At 40.4% G+C, this 20906-nt stretch overlaps 1 protein-coding gene across 7 annotated transcripts in view; it reads left to right on the top strand.

Moving 5' to 3' along the window:
* Nucleotides 1-20906, top strand: part of RALGAPB (Ral GTPase activating protein non-catalytic subunit beta) — an 89977-nt gene that overhangs the window by 41194 nt on the left and 27877 nt on the right. For 2 of the 7 annotated variants that reach the window (XM_040447071.1, XM_040447075.1), the window contains 10 exons: nt 251-365; nt 879-1026; nt 3181-3245; nt 4664-4793; nt 6106-6114; nt 7028-7161; nt 8241-8423; nt 11858-12009; nt 17466-17653; nt 20188-20294. In XM_040447071.1, the coding sequence (XP_040303005.1) occupies nt 251-365; nt 879-1026; nt 3181-3245; nt 4664-4793; nt 6106-6114; nt 7028-7161; nt 8241-8423; nt 11858-12009; nt 17466-17653; nt 20188-20294 (1231 nt within the window). The remainder of the gene's footprint in view (nt 1-250; nt 366-878; nt 1027-3180; nt 3246-4663; nt 4794-6105; nt 6115-7027; nt 7162-8240; nt 8424-11857; nt 12010-17465; nt 17654-20187; nt 20295-20906) is intronic. The other 5 variants (XM_040447074.1, XM_040447077.1, XM_040447072.1 and 2 more) reach the window with 3 other exon arrangements.

Below are 20906 nucleotides of genomic sequence, written 5' to 3'. Positions count from 1 at the left end.
ATACATTTAAAATCAGTCAGTCAGATTCTAGTTTAATTCTGTAACACCTTAACATAGAAATTCACACACACACACTGCAGAAAATAAACTCAGTGGAAAGTAGTTACTGCATTCTTTATGAAACCAAACCCAGTACTTCTATTGTGAAAAATTGACATAATGTATATTTGGCAATAGCTAAAAACATACTTTGGTTTGGAAATACCAAAAGCTTTTTTTTTTCTTTTTTTTTCTTTTTTTTTTTTGGCAGAGAACTCTCAAAATTCAAAAGCTATGTAAACCCAACAGAATTGAGAAGATCTTCCATTAATATCCTACTTTCTTTGTTGCCCCTCCCTCATCATTTTGGCACAGTCAAATCTGAGGTAATGTTTCATTAAAGTTTTTTATATTCTGCATTCTGTTTTGTGTGTTTCTTCAAGTCAAATTGTATTTTAAAAATGGAACACGAGCTTTTTAAGATTTTTCTCAGGGACTCCTGGCTAGCTCAGTCGGTGGAGCATGCAACTCTTGATCTTGGGGTTGCGAGTTAGAGCCCCACATTGGATGTAGAGATTACCTAAAATAAATAAATCAATAAAATCTTTAAAAAAAAAAAAAAAAAAAAGAACCAACTTAGATTATTTCAGTTGAACTGGCAAAGTTGATTTGTTGTGGTATTTCTTCTGTCAGTCAACCAGCATGCCTTGGTCTACTATTTCAGATGGCACTAACACATGCTGTGTGAGTTAGTGCCACATTAGCCAGCACAGTGGCTAATATTAGTCAGATTGAAAGCCTTTCTTGTTAGACCGACCTCTTTGTCCACTGTAGCGGTCGCCACATGGGCATAGTGCACCACAACGGTCGATGTTGAATATTATTTGTTTCTTCCATAGGTGGTCCTGGAAGGAAAGTTTAGTAATGATGACAGCTCTTCATATGATAAACCGATCACTTTTTTGTCCCTGAAGTTGAGACTTGTGAATATACTAATAGGTGCCTTGCAAACGGAGACGGACCCCAACAACACTCAAATGATACTAGGTTTGTGTTCACAAAAGTTTTTTTAAGTGAACCCGTATGCTGTTGACACCAGGCATGCTGAGACAGCAGGGGTCAGTGATGGGAACCTAAGCCTAATACAGCTCTACTTATTCTGAATCAGAGGCAGAATTGTTTGCTTTTATATATGAAAAAGTTTAAAGGGGGGAGATGAGGGAAGGGGGAAGAATTACAGTTGTCTTAGTGCATCATTTTTGTTTAGTTTTATTTGTGATATTTTTCTCTTTCCCTCTTGCCTTTCCTCTCTCCCTTAACCCACTTCCTCCCCTGCCCTCTCTTGTCTTTCCTTCCCTCCCTTCTTACATCTGTGTTTTCCTCTTCCTCCTGCCCATTACATCCATATGGAAAAAATTTTAGTTGGGTGTAATTCTAGAAGCCATGTAAGAACGCTGCCAGGAGGAAACTGAGGAGGAGCTGTTGCTGTGCTTCCTTCCTTTTTCCTTAATGTTTTCTTTTGGTCCCCTGATCATACTGATTCTCTTTTAAATGGCCCCTCATCGTTACGGCCAGTGACATATTATAAGCGCTCATTATTTTTCAACTTGGTTACTACAACTGTCTCTTTCTGTCTTTCATCGAAGCCAAGAGCATGGTCCTAAGTGCAGGCATTCTGAGGACAACACTAAAGAACTGATGGCATGGCTTTTATCCTTGAGCAAGTCCTATTGCAGAAATTAGGATAGCCTCAAGGCAGAGCTGATTGCCTGCCTTGTTCAGTGTCTTCAGTGTTGAGCGAAGAAACCAAAAGGGCAAGAAAGACTTCAGAGGGGGAAGTGGGAGTTAAGTTTGATCTTGTAGGGCAGAATTTGAATAGGCAGAAATGAGGTTAGGATTTCATTTCAGGAGAGGAAGTGTCATGACCAAAGAATTGGTGATTGCAGTCGTAGTTGGAGTGAGTGTTCAGAATGTAGTATGTTTTGCAGTGAGAAAGTGGAATAAATAGGGAAGAATAAATTGTTCCCTTTTGGAAAAGACTTGAAGGAACAGAGCTTAAATCTCACTATAAGAGGGCCTCCAAGTTGTAGGGTTTTAGGTTATTCAAATAACATATCACTTGAAATCAGATAATTTTCTACAGAGTTGGTATTTAGTTTTGCCTTAACCCTTGTTCTGAAGAGCTCCCTATGTATATTTCAAGAAAGAGTCAATTGTCACTCTTCCTATAGATTGGGAAAACTATGTCTGTCCCTTCTTTAACCAGGTGGACAAGAGCACTCCCACACTGGGATGAGAAGCATTGTGTTAGGCTCACCATCTTGTTTCTGTCGTAGCCTTTTCTAGAGCTGTAAGTTCCCTGATGGTAAATACATGCAGCTTGCCTTCAGAATGTGCAGCCATGGTCAAGCCCTGAACCATGTGGCTTTAATCATTCTGAGAAAGCAGTCTGGTATGTGTATGTATATACCCACATGCGCGCGCGCACGCGCGCGCTCTCTCTCTCTCTCTCTCTCTCTCTCTCTCTGGAGTATTACTCGGCAATCAAAAAGAACAAAATCTTGCCATTTGCAACAGCATGGAGGGAACTAGAGGGTATTATGCGAAGCAAAATTAGCCAGTCAGAGAAAGACAAATATATGACTTCACTCATTTGTGGAATTTAAGATACAAAACAGATGAACATAGGGGAAGGGAAGCAAAAATAATATAAAAACAGGAAGGGGACGAAAACATAAGAGACTCTTAAATATAGAAAACAAACTGAGGGTTGCTAGAGGAGTTATGGGTGGGGGGGTGGCTAAATGGGCAAGGGGCATTGAGGAAGACACTTGGAATGAGCCCTGGGTGTTATACGTATGGGATGAGTCACTGGAATCTACTCCTGAAATCATTATTGCACTATATGCAAATTAGCTTGGATGTAAATTAAAAAATTAAAAAGCAGTCTGGTCAGAAAGATATAGCTGTGATTTTTATTTTGTTGTTTTTCTTTTATTTCTAAAAGAACAGAATGTGATTTTAAAGTATTCCATATCTTTCTTTTCTTAGTTTGTATTACCCTTGAAATTGACATGTTTACATAGTCAGCTAAAATCATATTCCTGTCTCTGCTGTTAATTGAGATATTTCAGCCATTTTAGTATTCTTGTCATATATTTAAATAAAACGCACTTTTTTTTTTTTTTTTTGCTGTTACAGGGGCAATGTTAAATATTGTTCAAGATTCAGCACTTTTAGAAGCCATTGGTTGCCAAATGGAGATGGTAAGAAGCATACCACGTGTAATCTGTCAGGAGAATATCAACATCTGATTTTATGTAAATTGCATTCCAAAATGTCTGTCTTTGTGATTTTTAAAGGCATTTATAAATTCAGCTCATTGATTCTGAAGGATCCTGTTTTAAAATGTGTATTTCGAGGTTTCTTACCTTTTAGTGCTTCCTCAGCCATTAATCAGGTCTTTGAGAGATTCTGCATGAGAGAAATTTCAGATAGATACAGTTCCTGGACAGTGTCTACTTAAAGCTCTTGACTTCTTTTGCTGTGCTGGTGAACTGGCTTAAATAATCTAGGAAAAGCCCTCTATTCTATTATTCCTTCTATGCCTAGTAGATCTAATGCTGGCTGGAAACAAGCATGAGTTTATTCTTTTCCATCTTATCAGCTCTTTTTTTTTTTTTTTAAAGTTTATTTATTTTGAGAGAGTGAGAGAATGGGCAGGCGCATGTGAGCGGGGGAGGGGCAGAGAGAGAGAGAGAGAGAGAGAGAGAGAGAATCCCAAATGGGCTTTGTGCTGTGAGCCTAAAAAACAGTGAGATAGTGACCTGAGCCAAAATCAACAAATGGACACTTAACCGACTGAGCCACCCAGGCGCCCCCATCAGCTCTTTTACACCAAAGTTTGAAGGTCCCCCAAAGCATCAGTGCTTCCAAATTAAAAATGTTTCCCACTGCCCCCCTACTTCTGGCTTCAGGATATGTGATCCTTGTACCTGGGGTAAAGACAGGAGAGTGGAGAAATTAATAGAGTATACTAGAATGAGATGGGTATATGTAAGATGGGTGATCAAATTGTTATTAAGGAAATTAGATTCATATCCCAGTAGGTAGCTAAAATAATCAACTGATCTGGATATAATGAATTTTGTTTATATGGGGGAAAAGGAGAGAAATCTTTAACAGATACCTTTGTCAGCCCCTGTATATATGGAAGTACTAACTGTAATATTTCATTGTTTGTGTTCTATGATGTAACTACATTTGAAAGTTACTGTTGTTTATTTGTGTTTTGTTTTTTTTAAGATTGTATAAATCTTAAAGCGTTCTGAAGTTTTGCTTAGAGGCACTAGGGTGTTTCTTTAAGGACCCAGAGTTATTAGCTCGTGAAATCTAGTGAAGATGGGAAAGGTCCTGAGCTGGCCCTTTGTAAACAGCGGCAAAGAAGACTCCAGAATGGGCAACCATAATCATCAGACCTTTCATACCCTTCAATAGATGGTGTCTGTGCAAAAACATGATAGTTTTAATCCCTTGTCAGTTTTTATCTGTATCAGTTTGTGCTGCTTAAACGGCTACTTAGCCATTCCATTTTATCAACGTGGCTTTTAATGACTGACCTCTATTTATACTTGTCAACTTGGGATGTAGACCTCAGATATTTGACTTGTTTTTATTTGACTAGGGTGGTGGAGAAAATCACCTGAAGAGTCATAGTCGCACTAATAGTGGTATTAGTTCAGCAAGCGGTGGAAGCACAGAGCCCACAACTCCTGACAGTGAAAGACCTGCTCAGGCCCTCCTAAGGGATTATGGTAAGCCATGTCTGGTTTTTTGAAATCCAAATTTTATTGAATAACTTTTAATGCCCAGGTATGTAAGACAAACAAAACCTTTTTAAACAAAATTATAATGTTATGATTTTTTAAGGTATTTAAGTGTAATAGACTATTAGTCTAAGAGATTTTTATTATTTTTTAATTTTTATTTTATTTTAGAGAGAGAGTGTGAGCAGGGTAGAGGGGCCAAGGGAGGGAGAGAAATTTAAGCAGGCTCCATGCTCAGTGTGGAGCCCGATGTGGAGCTTGATCCCATGACCCTGGGATCATGACCTGAGCTGAAATCAAGAGTCGGATGCTCAACTGCCTGAGCCACCCAGGCGCCTCTAAAAGATTTTTTAAAACAAAGCAAATCTTTTAAAATTAGCTCTATAGCTTCTAATAGCTAATTTTGGGTAGTTTATTAGATTTTATAAATGATTATAGTGGGTTGTCAGGGAAACATTTCTGGATTCTGTATCAAGTGTTGGTAATACAGAGTCAAATAGGATGTGCTGTCCCTCAGGCTCTAATGACAGAGTCAGCCAGCACGTCAGTTATTGCAGTGTGATAAGGGGAGTGATGAAATATACATTAGATGGGAACTCACAGGAGAGTGTCTTTGTGTTTAAAAACTATATATCTTACTATAACTGGTTAGATTCTTCAGTCACAAATTTTAAGCAAGAGTAAGGCAGCATTTGCTAGTTGAGCATTCTATTCAATGATATCCTTTACCCTTGGCAGTTACTCTATGGGTTCTGTGAATTTGTGGGTGCCTTTGTGTTTTTATACATAATTATTCATATTGTATTGAATCCGTGAGTGCCAGTCCAACTTGACTGAAATGAAATCTAGATCCTTAGATGTGAATTTAATTTTTTAATCATGTGGAAAATTCATGAGCTTAGGAGTCCAGGCATGTTTTAAGTATCCTCGAGCATGTCAGTTATATCAGGTCATTGTGAGGTTTTTCAACAAATTTAAATACAGCATTTATAAAGAAGTTACTTAAAATTGTTATCTTCTTCATTATGTTCATGGATTTAAGTATACTATAGGTGAAAATTTGTTTTTTATGCTTTCTAAAACACTTTTAAACTAAAGAATTTTCTGAATTATTGTATGTGTTCTAATATAAATGTTGGAAGTGATTATTGTTTGTTTCAGCATTTTGAACTGGTGTTAGTGAGTTCTGCTTGTAATGTTGTAGTTTTTACTAAGAAATCCAGATTTGTGTTAGTGTCGCATGAATGTCTCTCTTTAATGATCATTCCTTTTTCTGTTGTCACTGCCCTCTTTCTGATAGGATCGACAGGTATAATGTCCCTAAAGCTTCCTTTATAATAAAATTCAATTTAGTTTGTCCTAATTTATTATTAGCTAAGTAGTAATTACTTTACATTTTTTAAAAGTTTTTATTTATTTATTTTGAGAGAGGATGAGAGAGAACAAGTGGGGGAGGGACAGAGAGAAAGGGGGACGGAGGATCCAAAGTGGGCTCTGTGCTGACAGCCGGGAGCCCAATGTGGGGCTTGAACTCGAGAACCGAGAGATCATGACCTGAGCCGAAGTCAGACGCTTAACCGACTGAGCCACCCAGGCGCCCCAGTAGAACTGGAGGCCAAATAAAAAACATGGTGACTTATGGTTAAAGACTTATGGTTAAAAAACATGGTTAATTTCTTTTTTAGAAGTCCTAAAGTGGTCTTAGAGAATTAAATGTTAAAATGTGTTTAGAAAGACATTGCATGTGACTTTTGATAGTTTAAACCCTGAAAATAATTTCAACAGATGCTTTATTCCTAGCATCTGAGGGGATTCTAAAATGTGAATTCTTTTTTCTATAAAATTCCAAGGAAATAATGATAGCCTTTTCACTGTTTTGTTTTTTTTTTTTGAAAATGTAACTCTCTATGAGTTTAGAAATTTTAAGATTTACGTTATTATAAGAATGATATCGAACTGCCAGATCCCGGTGGATGTCTGTGTAAAAAGTAGCTGAGCTGGGAACTAGAAGCTGCTTTGGTCCAGTGTGTGTGCCCTGTGCACTGTTGTTGAGTCAGGCTTGGTGCTCAGGCCGGTGGGGTGGGGAGTGTAGCCCTGTGCGGGTGCCCATTGTGCTCACTGTGGCTGCTGTGGTCTGTGCCTGGTGGAATGCTGTGCTTCTTGTTACTAATGCTTAGTTGTTTTCCCTCCCTGTGGGATGTGGCATTGGGGTTATATCCTAGCTCTTAATACAGATTCAGCTGCTGGGCTCCTGATCCGCAGCATTCATCTCGTCACCCAAAGACTCAACTCCCAGTGGCGGCAAGACATGAGCATATCACTGGCAGCTCTAGAGCTCCTCTCTGGCCTGGCAAAGGTGAGGGGAACAGTCGTCGTATTTTAGCCTGACAGCTTTGGACCGTCACTCTTTTTCCCGTATCTCCTGACAGCGGTGGTTATATGCAAACGTAGTTTATGTCTAGAGTGTGCAAAAAGGAGCCTTCAAATGAAATTTTACAAAGTGAACTTTATTTGTTTTTAATAAGTTCAAAGAGTAAATTATATTTTTCTTGTTAGTTTACAGGAAACATCTCAGTACTTCCTATTTATTTGCAAATGATAATAGAATGCCTGTTGATTTTGTATATGCTATATAATACCCTTAAATTTTCAGCGTGACATTTTATGCCATTGTAGGATCATCAGATTTTAATAAGTACGTGGGAAAATGTGCACAAATCTCAAAATATTTATGCTGAGTACAAGAAGCCAGACCCTCTCCCCTCAAAAAAAGAATACAATACTATATGATTTTATTTGTATAAAACTCTAGAAAATGCAGGCTAACCTGTAGTGACAGAAGGTAGATCAGTAGTAACCTAGGGAAGGGGCATAAAGGAGTGGGAGAAAGGATTAGCAAGGTGCATGAGGATATTTTGGGGGGTGATTGATATGTCCACTACTTTGATTGTGCTGATAGTTCACAGGTATATACTTTGGCCACAATTTATCAAATTTTTCACTTTCAATATGTGTAGTATCCTCTATGTTAATTGTACCTCTGAGCAGGTACATAGAACTTCGTAGCCCATAGAGCCTCACTGTAGGGTTGGGTTAGGGGCTTCAGAGGCTTCAGAAATGGGCACACGTTCCATTGCCAGCTATCCTTCTGATATCTGGCAATGATGAAGTTTAGGTTTTAGGCAGTGAAGAAATATGCTAAAATGAAATACTGTTTTAGGGTTTGAAAAATGCCTTCTTTATAGAGTATTATGTGATACATCTGAAATATTCTGTTCCTCTGTAGAAATACCATTTTTTTTTTTAATACCATTTTAAAAAATAAGGCTTTCTATGGTGTATCACAGCGTCAGAAAGGCTGGGCTTCGGCGCAGATACTTTGAAATTGGTACGGTGGTTCCTGGCTAACTGTGTTCCCCGTGTGACTGTGTTCAGGTGAAGGTGATGGTGGACTCTGGAGACCGGAAGCGAGCCATCAGCTCCGTGTGCAGCTACATTGTGTACCAGTGTAGTCGGCCAGCTCCTCTTCACTCCCGGGATCTGCACTCCATGATAGTAGCGGCTTTTCAGTGTCTCTGTGTCTGGCTGACAGAGCACCCTGATATGCTTGATGAAAAGGTTAGTTTACTAGATCTGTTGTTTGTTTGTTTGTTTTTGAGAGAGAGCAGGTGCATGTACACAGCTCGCACATGAGCCAGGGAGGGGGAAAGGGAGAGGGAAAGAAGAGAATCTTAAGCAGGCTCCACATCTAGCACCGAGCCTGACACAGGGCTTGAGCTCATGACATGAGCCAGACACTTAACTGACTGAGCCACCCAGGCGCCCCAAGTTTACTAGATCTTAAAACGGGGAGAAGAAACAAAAATGTATGCTGGGAAAATCCCTCTTAAAAGAGAATCTTTAAGGTGGGGGAGATGGGAAAATGGGTGATGGGCATTGAGGAGGGCACTTGTTGGGAGGAGCACTGGGTGTTGTATGTAAATGTCGAACCATGGGAATCTACCCCAAAAACCAAGGGCACACTTTACACACTGTATGTTAGCCGATTTAACAATAAGTTATGTTAAAAAAAAAGAATCTTTAAATACAATATTGCATACTTACACTGAATGTAGTTGTAATATTTTAGGAGAACACTTGTTCTTTTGAGCACAACTCAATAATTGTCATCATGCTTATATTTGGTTGCAAATTAACCCATAGAAAAGTTCTTTTTTATTATTATTATTTAAAAAAAATATTTTTTAACACTTATTTATTATTGAGAGACAGAGAGAGACAGAGCATGAGCAGGGGAGGGGCAGAGAGAAAGGGAGACCCAGAATGTGAAGCAGGCTCCAGGCTCTGAGCTCTCAGCACAGAACCCAATGCGGGGCTTGAACTCATGAACCACAAGATTATGACCTGAGCTGAAGTCTGATGCTTTAACTGACTGAGCCACCCCAGGCACCCCGAAAAGTTCTTTTGAAAAATGTAGCTTTCACCTCTTTGACTGTGGCTGCAGCAACTTCTTACTTGACATGTCTCCAAAGGCAGGAGAAATAAAAGCAGAAATGAACTGTTGGGACCTCATGAAGATAAAAAGTTTCTGCACAGCAAAGGAAACAATCAACAAAACTAAAAGACAACCAGTGGAATGGGAGAAGATATTTGCAAATGACACACCAGATGAGGGGTTAGTATCCAAAATCTGTAAAGACCTTAGCAAACTAAAGTTAAAAAAAAAAAAAAAAAGAACTTACCAAACTCAACACCTGAAAAACAATAATCCAGTGAAGAAATGGGCAGAAGACATGAATGGACACTTTTCCAAAGAAGACATCCAGATGGCTAACAGACACATGAAAAGGTGCTTAACATAGCTCATCATCAGGGAAATACAAATCAAAACCATTGAGATACCACCTGACATTGGTCAGAATGGCTAAAATTAACAACTCAGGAAACAATAGATGTTGACAAGGATGTGGAGAAAGGGGAACCCTCTTGCACTGTTGGTGGGAATGCAAACTGATGCAGCCACTCTGGAAAACAGTATGGAAGTTCCTCAAAAAATTAAAAATAGAACTACCCTACAACCCAGCAATAACACTACTAGGAATTTATCCAAAGGATACAGGAGTGCCGATTCGAAGGGACACATGTACCCCAGTGTTTATAGCAGTGCTATTGACAATAGCCAAAGTATGGAAAGAGCCCAAATATCCATCAACTAATGAATGGATAAAGAAGATGTGGTGTGATGGAATACTACTTGGTGATGAAAAAGAATGAAATCCTGCCATTTGCAACAACGTGGATGGAACTGGAGGGTATTATGCTAAGTGAAATAAGTCAGAGACAGATACAGGTTTTCACTCATGTGGAATTTGAGAAACTTAACAGAAAACCATAGGGGAAGGGAAGGGGAAAAAAAGTTACAAACAGGGAACCAAACCATAAGAGACTCTTAAATACAGAGAACAAACTGAGGGTTGTTGGGGGTGGAGGGTTGGGGGGGGCAGGGAAAATGGGTGATGGGCATTGAGGAGGGCACTTGGTGGGGTGAGCATATATTAAAAAAAAAGTTGTAACCTTTTCTCTCTCTGCCCTTCCCCCCACTCGCGTGCACATGTACTTTCTCTCTTAAATGAAAATAAAAGGAAAGAAAGTTGGAATCTTGACTAATTTATCTGAAGTATTAAGAATATTATTTTTTGAAAGGATGTGGTAGCCTCAAGATGACCAGTGAGCACTTTGGTCACCCATTGCCAAATTCCGAAGGACAGTTGGTATCCCGGCTGCAAAACTAGAGCATAAATTGCCGTAAAGTTTGCCTGTATATAAAAATTTCATTTCGGGCCCCTAGATGGCTCAGTCAATTAAGTGTCCCAACTCTTGATCTCAGCTCAGGTCTTGATCTCAGGGTCTTGAGTTCAAGCCCTGTGGTGAGCTCTAAGCTGGGCATGAAGCCTGCTTAAAAAAAATTCATTTCACACATGTGTTCCATTTTCCAGTAGGCACAGGTATGTAGGCTGATTTCTCTTGCCATTGTTCCATGTTATATCTTCCTTATAGGGAGACAGGCAGTTATCAAGAATTCATAGTATAAATAAGAGATTATCAGGCTCATTGAATATTTATGGAGAGCTTTATATAGTTCTTAAAATAATACTGTTGATTAAATCTTCACTTTTTTTTTTTTTTAAACGTTTATTTTTGCAAGAAAGAGTATGAGTGAGGTAGGAGCAGAGAGAGGGGGACAGAGGATCCGAAGCAGGCTCTGTGCTGACAGCAGTAAGCCTGATGCAGGGCTCGAACTCATGAACCATGAGATCATGACCTGAGCTGAAGTCAGACAGATGCTCAACCTACTGAGCCACCCAGGTGCCCCAAATGTTAGTTATTTTCATTATGGCTTCTAAAGTTATGATACCAGGAATTGCTTAAAAATGTCAGTAACTGATAAATTTCCCTTTGGATAATCTAATGTACCTTTTTTTTAATTAAAAAAAATTTTTTTTAGTGTTTATTAACTTGAGAGAGAGAGACAGATAGACAGGGTCTGAGAGGGCAAGGGACAGATAGAGGGAGACACAGAATCCGAAGTAGGCTTCAGGCTCCGAGCTGTCAGCACAGAGCCCAACGTGGGGCTCGAACCCACAAACCGTGAGATCATGACCTGAGCCGAATGCTTAACCTACTGAGCCATCCAGTCGTCCCTGGATAATCTAATGTATCTTAAACCACTCTAGGTTTAACTGAATTACTGTTGTGTCTCTTTAACTTGGGCTTTCATAATTTTATTGTCTGTGGTAATTTTATAAGAATTGTGACTGATAAAATAGTATGGAATTTATCATTACTTATTTAATTCTGAACACTCAAATTCAGTTCTTTAAAGAGAAATTGGGGTGGGGGCAAAGTTTATTATTGTGAAATTAATATCCACCTATGAAAGTGAGAAAGAAACTGGAGCCTGTCAGCAAAATACCACCACTATTAGTATTTTGATGTATTTCCCTGTCTTCTCAGGTGTATTACAAAAACTGATCTGCCTTTCCTGCTTCTAGGATTGTCTTAAGGAAGTATTGGAGATTGTGGAACTGGGAATTTCAGGAAGTAAGTCCAAGAACAGTGAGCAAGAGGTCAAGTACAAAGGAGATAAGGAGCCAAACCCCGCATCTATGAGGGTAAAGGATGCTGCGGAAGCCACCCTAACATGGTATGAAAGTGACTGCACAGGGATTGTGCGTGGGAATTGTGCATAGGAATTAGGACGGGGTTAGCTGTCATCCCTGTTGCTTCTTCTCCTCCCCAGTTGTTCAGCATTAAGCGATGCAACCTCTCAAGATACTTTTTCTCTAGAAAAAAATGGAAAAGAAAAACTTGTCTTCGGGACCTTTTAAAAGAAGCCAGGGACGTGGGGCTGAGAGTTTGGGTCCTTATTTTTCTGGGCTGGTTGGCATTGATCGAAGTCCTACCACGTTAGGGCTAGAAAGGATCTTGGAGAGCCTTACTTATCTCTTCACTTTGGTGTCTGAGTCCTGAGAAGGGATCTGCCTGTGGTCTCCTGCTTCTTCGCTTAGTGGTCTGTACTCTGTTACATTTATAGTATGTATTAGACGTTCATTCAGTCAGGACTTATGAGCTCCCTCTTACGAACTCATAATAGGATTGTAAAGATAAATCAGATTCAGCCACCATCCTCAAAGAGCTTCTTGTCCAAAAGGGCAGATAAGACGTGAGCACAATAGCTATAATATTAGGTGGAGAATAAGTGCTGCAAGAGAAGAGGTATAATAACATGCTGGCAGGAGGAAATGAATACTTCCAGATAGAGGGAAATCAAGATGACACTGGACCTGACTTTTACAGGATGGATGAAGAAGTTTCACCAAAAGCTAGATACAGAGTGGTTAAGAAGGCAGCAAGAGATTTCTTTTCTAATCATTTTGGTTGTGAAGGGATAGAGACAGGTCGGAACCTTAGAGAAATAGCAGAAAGAGCTGAGAGAGTTTACATTTGGCTGGTAAGTGAGGACGGTGGAAGAAGGGACGGAAGGCAGTTTAGCCACATTATGGACTGAAGGGAAGAGTTAAGTGGGGAAGATCGGAATCACATACAGATGGAAAGATGGAGCCTATGAAAAGGTAAGTGTGGATGAAGACCCAGAAAACATAATAGAGGGAAGGAGGATGTCCAGTCAGTCTGGGTTGGCTCATCTTGGTCTTCTTAATAAAGTGGTAGGCCTTCGTTAGCCTCTACTTCTGTGATAGTCTAATAAAAGTTTCATTTTTATTTTTAAAAACTTGATGTTTACATTGAGCCGAAATCTCTCCCGCTTTAGCTTCGACCCATTGGTGGAAGACTCCTTGCAGATTTGTACGTAGATCAGCCCTTACCAAGATTCCAGAATCTTTTTGGTGATCTGTTCATAACTTGGGGCAGGCACAGTCAAGTTGGATTTATTTCTCTTCTTCACGGGTTTAGTCATTTAGTACATTTTTAGAAGCACGCATGCTTTATTTTAGTCCTCCTCACTGCACTAACTGGGCTTCCAGTGTACCTCTGGAGGTTTGGCTCTTAGCTAGAAAATCACAAAAATGGGCATGCAGCTGTTTAAGCATGTACTTACACAGACGGTTGAGTACTAGAAATAATAAAAGTTCAGAGGGAAGACCATATGAGAGGTGGGCTAGACTGAAAAGCTTTATGAAAGAACTGAGTGTTGATGTGTGCCTGAAAGAGTAAGAAGGATATGGAGAGAAAGAAAAGGGGAGAGCATTTCTTACTGGGAACTCGGTATCATACAAAAGTCAGTTTGCTGCAATCCTAGCCTGGGTAGGGCATTCCTAGGAGAGTATGCCGGAGAGCGAGCATTGGATATGTACTCAGAATGAGGAGTGAACCTGGGATGCTTCTGGGCAGCCTAGCCAGTGGTTATCTAGGTGACTCATCTGTTTTATCTGCAGCTGTCCTGTCACTGCTGGCAACTCCACAAATGGTATTTCCAGTTACCAGTCTTGAAGAGTGCCCCGAAGAGTACTGTCATCATGAAACCTGTCCCAAACCAGAGTTCTTCGTTCCCTCAAAATTACTGCTTTATGTCACCATCACTGCTGGTTTTCGGCTATATAAACGCAGACCTTTAGCTTTTTTCCTGATTTATCTCTGCTTTATCTGTCACTCCCCATGTGAAGCCAGTGACTGAGTCCAGTGGACTTTATTTTTGGAAGTATTTCTTTTGTCCCCTCTAACCTCAGCATCCTAGTCTAGACTCTTCTCACTTCTTGCCTAATTTCTATGTTTTTAATCTCACCCTTTCTGTTTATCTTGCATTCCATTTTTGAACTCATCCTTGGGCACTTTTTTTTTTTTTTTTTTTTTGCTGCTCGAGTGGTTGAAAACTGAATAGATCTGTTTCCTGCCATGTTGTCTGAACTCCTTGTCTGATTGTCAAGGCCGTCCTTATCCTGTCCCCACTCACACTGATCTTTCTCAGCACATCCTTTCTGCCATAATAGAACCTGGCAGGCCATTTGTGGCTGTGAACCGGGCATGTTCTTACCTGTCTCTGTGTATTCCCTGGGTTTCAGGACTTCTGTCTTCTCCCCTCGGTCACATCCTTCACTGCTCAGTGCTCATATCAAATGTAGCTACCTCCATGGCACCTTCTTTGGTTATTCTGCTTCTGAATGATGACTCTTTTCTGTGCTTTTGTGCTCAGTCAGACCCGATTGCACAGCACGGAATTCTATACTGTCATGATCGTATCTGGTTATATTTGATACATGCTAGTGTCGTCTCCCCAACTTGGGTAGAGTCCACATTTCCTTCTTTAACACTTCTCACAGTGCTCAGAATAGTAGGCAGTTATGAAGTGTAGACTGGCTAGTTGGGTGTTTTCTCCTTAGTGTACTATACAAATTCAGAATTAGGACTCTTGCAAGTCGTTTTGGCAGCCCCTCTGCTTAAGCAACTCGTAAGGCCTTCCAGGTTATTCGGCCTCTAATTTGGTGATAGTCTAACCCCTAAGGCTCCCATTTCATTTTTATTTTTAAAAACTCGATGTTTACACTGAGCTGAACTCTCCCACTTTAGCTTCCACCCATTCGTTCTAATTCAAACTTTTGATAGTGGAATCCTCTTTCCAGGCAGTAATGACATCTGAAGGTAATGCTTATGAAGATGGTGATTTGTTTCTGCCAGTACCTTAAGCTGTTTGTCATATGACAGAGATTCAAGTACCTTTATCGTCCTGGTCATTCTTCTCTCAATGGTGTGGGTTTGGGTTTGACTAAGTACCTCTTAAAGGTGGTTTGCTGAGTAAAATATTCTCCGTGAGGGTGGATGATCTTTACACTCTCTGGGATATTGTATTTTCATTAAAATGTACTTGGCGACCGCATTGGGTTTTTGAGAACTTGATAGTTTGCGTCAAGTCAACTAAAACTGGAGTCTTTCACACGTTTGTTTTTTGTCTGCTTTTCTCATCCTGTACTTCCTTGTTTGGGGGTATTTGTATCTATAGAACTTTACATTTAAACCTGAGATCTCTTCACGTAAAATTTACCTCATTATTTGGATCCCAACTTTTCCTCTGACATATTAACTCTGCAGTTCAACTTTTGGTCAGTGAGCCTGTTCTGTGTGTCCTAGTCAAAGACACTGATGAAAACATTGAAAAGAGACTCACAAAGCACATTATCAGAGATTTTCATTCAGGTTGACCGGGATTTTTTAATGTTGTCTGTAAGTTTATCCTGGTACACTGTCAAATACTTGCATGTCTTGATTTCAGACATAGTTCTCCCCCTTTCCAGTCTGGTCACTGTCAAGAAGAGAAAATGTGGTTAGGCTGGTATGATTTGATCTTAGTAACCTGTTCCTTGCCAGCAGCCCATTTGATAACTGTCTGTGAATCTTGCATGGAACACAACAAACTCCCATGGTCCATATATTTTGCGACATCTGTCTCTGCCCCATTTTAGAAAAACAAAGTCAAGTTTTCCTGTTTCTTTTTTTTTTTTTTTTCAACGTTTATTTATTTTTGGGACAGAGAGAGAGCATGAACGGGGGAGGGGCAGAGAGAGAGGGAGACACAGAATCGGAAACAGGCTCCAGGCTCTGAGCCATCAGCCCAGAGCCCGACGCGGGGCTCGAACTCACGGACCGCGAGATCGTGACCTGGCTGAAGTCGGACGCTTAACCGACTGCGCCACCCAGGCGCCCCAAGTTCTCCTGTTTCTAGTCTGCTGGTATTTCACCCGTTTTCGACAATTCCTTAAAGGCTTGAACTCACCATCAGATTCTCCTGGTCTTTGAAATTTTTGGACAGTTCTCCTAAGAGAAGAGAAAATGGATGGAAAACATCTGCTGAGCAATGTTGCCTTCCATATCAGAGATATTTGGGTTTCGGTACTAGAATGAAAGGGAAAGGGAGAGGCTACTACTCAAGGATCGAGATGACAAAAATGGTGTTGGGGAGTATTCGTTTTCCAAATGAAGTGCATATGAAGGGTCAGGTGATATTAGGACCACAAGGTAAAATGTTTATGTTTTCATTAAAAGAGACTTTCTCTCTGTGCTTCAATTGTTTCATTTTAAAATGGGAATAATGTACTTATCTTATCTGTACTTATCTGTTGTTTTGATAGCTCAATAAAAGAATGTGTGTAAAGAATGTACGTAGACCAGTGCCTCATGGTGAGTGCCATATAGAGGTTATTAATTGAATGTATGCAGAAATCTCTATGGACATAAACATTTCTGAATGTTAAAGCTTGTTAAGTTGAATTCTAATTTAGGAGGCATTTTTTTCTTATACATTCGAATTTAATAATTACAGTAGTTCTTTGAGATGTACTATTAGTGCCTCCAGTCTTATCTGTAAAACGAGGATAATGTCTACTCAGGACCGCACAGTGAGAAGGCAGCAGGCCCTGGTTTCTGGTTACTTAAAGATCACGTATCATGTCTGAGCCTGAATTTCCTCATCTGAAAAGTGGAGGTTTGGTGGGTCTTTGGGTCCTTTTCTAGGTCTAGAATGCTTTGGCTAGCATAACCCTGAAACCTGGAACACAGAACATTTTTTAAATATATCTTTAGGAGCTCCATGATTTGGAAGTATGGTTGTCAGGTTCCCTGGGTAGGAAGCTCTGAGAGAAATTTCCTTGCAAGAATCTTATTGGGAAATGCTTTTAGGATCAGTCCCTAGAGGGGGTGAAGGAAGCAGGACTGAGCAGAGGCAAGGACGAATGCGTGCAGGTGCAGCGAAGAACTCTGGGGCTGGGTTAGCCCTTCAGAGTTCTCTCCGGTTAGGGCCCAGGGGCTGGGGCTTTGGACGCCCACACTGCCCTTGCCCTTTCGCTGGCTGTGGGCTGTCCCAGGACGAAGCTGTGATTCTGGGTGAGCTGGTTCTTGTTGGCTGAGAGCAAGTCCTGGAGAGGGACTCTCACCTGCAAGCTGTGGCCACCATGTCTGCATCTGGGGGAATGGATCTTTCAGTCTTGGGAGGCAGGACAGCACACCAAGCCATCCGCCCCAGGGAGTAAATCTGACTTGCAAAGAGGAAGTGTGGCTGTGGTCACTTAAACGAGCAGAAGGGCACATTGATGCATGAGGTAAACTTAAGATTTTGCTTTGGGGATTAACTGTTATCTTTTGCATTCTCCATAGTATTATGCAGTTGCTCGGCGCATTTCCTTCACCCAGTGGTCCCGCTTCTCCTTGTAGTCTGGTGAATGAGACCACTTTGATCAAGTACTCCAGGCTGCCAACCATAAATAAACATAGTTTCCGGTACTTTGTCTTGGATAATAGTGTCATCCTGGCAATGCTGGAGCAACCTCTTGGAAATGAACAGAGTAAGTTCCAGCACTTTGGGTCTTCTCCACTGCGAAATCACCGTGTTTTAGCTCCCTGCTAGCAGGCTGCTTCCAGGGTCAGGGACCTGTAGCTACAGGAACAACTGCAGATTCACAGCAACTTCGCATTTGTCGGAGGGTCTTCTAGCTACAGTGACTGAAAAATAGAGGGTCAGAAAATAGAATATACATAGTAAATAGAATCTTTTAGAGGCTCTTTTATGTATCTGAAATACTAGAACTAAAGTAGTTCTACAAAAAGTTTGTTTTAATGGGGTATTTTCTCTTGTTTACCATGTATAAAAATTACTGTTATTCTTCTTGAACTTTGGATCCTGCCCTTCTCCTCTCCTGGTCCCCACTCCACATTGTTCTTTCTCAGTTAATGGTGCCACCCAAACAGACTGGAAATTTGAGGAGTCCTCTTGGCCTGCCCCTTCCTGTTTCTCCCCTACATAATTGGTGTCCAATTGCTCAGTGACTCTTGAATCTTTTTTTTTCTCTGCCTCCCTCCCAATACATCCAAATGTAGGGTCTTATTATTTCTTACTGAGATTATTGCAGTTGCTTCCTACCTGGTCTCATCCCTCTCCTTCCGGTTCTAAAATGTGATACCCTTCCCTCCATCCTACTTCCTGCCACCATTGTATTCTTCCTCAAATATGGATCTGACCATACCAGTGCCCTCATGAAAACCCTTTAATGATTTTCCACTGATACAACATGCACTGTTTCCCTCCTCAACTTTCTCTCAATTATAAGCTGTCTCAAGGTAGATTACCACTGCAACCCAGGCTACTCAAAGTACGTATATATTTTTTTAAGTTTATTTATTTATTTTGAGAGAGAGAGAGAGCCAGCAGGAGATGGGGCAGAGATGGAGAGAGAAAGAATCCCAAGCAGGCTCTGCACTGTCAGCACAAAGCCTAACGCAGGGCTCGAACTCACGAACCGTGAGATCGTAACCTGAGCCGAAAGCAAGAGTCGGGTGTTTAACCAGCTGACCACCCAGGTGCCCCAAAGTACATTTTTTTCCTGTTGGTAATCAGAATCAGCCAGTATGTAAAGGAAGCGTCTTCTCATGCTTATGAGAAAGTGACGGTTATAGAATTTTGGGGCATAGAGAATCCAGGGAATCACCTCATGTTCAATTCCCTGATTTACAGGTGAAGAAACAGAGGCTCGGAGAGGGCCTGTGACTTATTCAAGGTTATTTGAAAAGTACATGGTATGACTAGGACTAGTGTCCAAATTTCCTGAGCCTCATTCTGTCCCTTTATATTGTCCTTATCGCACAGTATAGGATTTTGCCAGTAAAGACTTGTTACCTTTACAGAGGTGAACAGACTCTTACGGTCCCGTGCAAATTCTGTTGAGGCTATATGAGTAGGATCTCATGAATCTATAAAATGAAAGTGAGACATTTCCCTATCATTCAGAGATTCGTGAATACCATCACAAGTTTCCACTGTGTGGTGGTAAGATACAGTGACTTTAATGTCAAATAGATGGGGCCTTTAATCATTGCCCAGTTCCAGAAGTGCTGATTCCAGCTCTTTCCTGCATGCACTTCTTTCTTCTCTATTCCAGACATAGGGCTTGCTTGACTTTCTTCCCTGGCTTGTGCCTATTATTCATGATTCCTTCAGCCTCCTACTCCCAAGCCAACTGCTAAGGAGTCTAAAATCCCAGTGTCCCCTCTGGGTTTCCTGGCCTGAGGGTAAGTGTCAGCCCTCTTCGAGATTCTTTAGGACTCTCCTACGTACTCTCATTCCCAGTCATTTCACTGCATTGGAAGTCTACTAAAAATACAAACAATTGGGATTTTATAGATTTACAAGGACATTTTAATAGTTTATTGTAACAGTGTAACAGAAGAAGTGAGAAAGCAAAGTTTGAAAAAGTTTAACTCCACATCAGGACAAAAGGAGGGAATAAGAAGGAGGACCTGGGTCCCTCAGGAAGTCCATCCTGAGTTCTCCCCACCCCCCACCCCCCATTTCCTTCCCCTGAACTTCTGCTGGGATGGGACAGTGCCTGCCTGTGGCGGACACGAGTGCATAAGGTGTGGGTGAATGCAACATCAGCACTTCAAATACCCATCTGTCTGCACTTAGGTTGTTCTCAATACTGGAAGTTAAGAGTATTGGCTAGTATTTGTTTCCCAAAAATGGATTTATGTGAGGTAATGTTAGTCAACATGTTGGTGAACATTATTTTATGTATTGTTAAACACGTGGTTCAAAACTACATTATTGGCACACCAAAATTCAGTTTTTCATTTAGAGTAAAGACACACAATTTCCTTTTGAAACAGACTTAAGTTTAAAAAAGAAAGTGGTCGATAGAAAGTAAGATAAGTACTTATAGTTTGAGGATATGGCAGAAACCACAGAGGTGGTACACAAAGGATGAGAGTTTGGGAAACACTGTGCTAGGGCTTTGATTATTAGAGGCTTTATGGTTGATAACAGGTGTATTTTAAGTAGTCGTCATCTGAAATAAAAACTTTTTACACCAATATTTTATTCTAGATGATTTTTTCCCCTCTGTCACTGTGCTGGTCCGGGGAATGTCTGGAAGACTTGCTTGGGCACAACAACTTTGCCTTTTACCCAGAGGAGCAAAAGCAAATCAGAAGGTATCCGTTAGAAGTTACAGGGAAGTGACTAGGAGTGAGCGAGTGTGTGCATGCGAGTGCGCATGTGTGTGTTATGATTTAAAGGTTACATAACATTCCAACAAAATTCATTAATAAAATAAATATTTTCGATCCTAGCCAGGGTCTCAGTCAGGGGTTCATATCAGAATCATCTTAGGAGCCCGCAATTCCCAGATCCACTGAATTACTCTTTAAAGACATCTTCAAAGCAGGTGTATTTTCAGAAAGCTTTCCAGGTGATTCTCACATCCATTTATGATTAAGAACTACTGTTCTGAGCTGTGGCCTCATTTTTTTATGCAGTGTTAAATATAACAAAACTCAGGTACATGCCATAAATGAAAAAAAAAAAAAAATTGGCCAGACTCTTGATCTCTCAGATAATGGGACTTAGTTTCAAATTATTTTTATGTGACTTATTCCTGTATAGTTGGTAATGTGCTCTGTAATTTTTTTAAATATGCAGTGTAATTTAAATCTTATTTGGGGTGGCATAGTTTATTTTATTTGTAACATTTGTAATTCGGTGAGTAGAATTTGCTCCATGGGAGAAAGTTGGAAAATTCAGATAGTAAGAAATTGTAAAGCATC

The sequence above is a fragment of the Herpailurus yagouaroundi genome, unplaced genomic scaffold, assembly GCF_014898765.1.
Source record: "Herpailurus yagouaroundi ecotype Mexico unplaced genomic scaffold, PumYag 196, whole genome shotgun sequence".
Classification (NCBI taxonomy): domain Eukaryota; kingdom Metazoa; phylum Chordata; class Mammalia; order Carnivora; family Felidae; genus Herpailurus; species Herpailurus yagouaroundi.
This window is presented reverse-complemented; position numbering and strand designations above follow the sequence as displayed.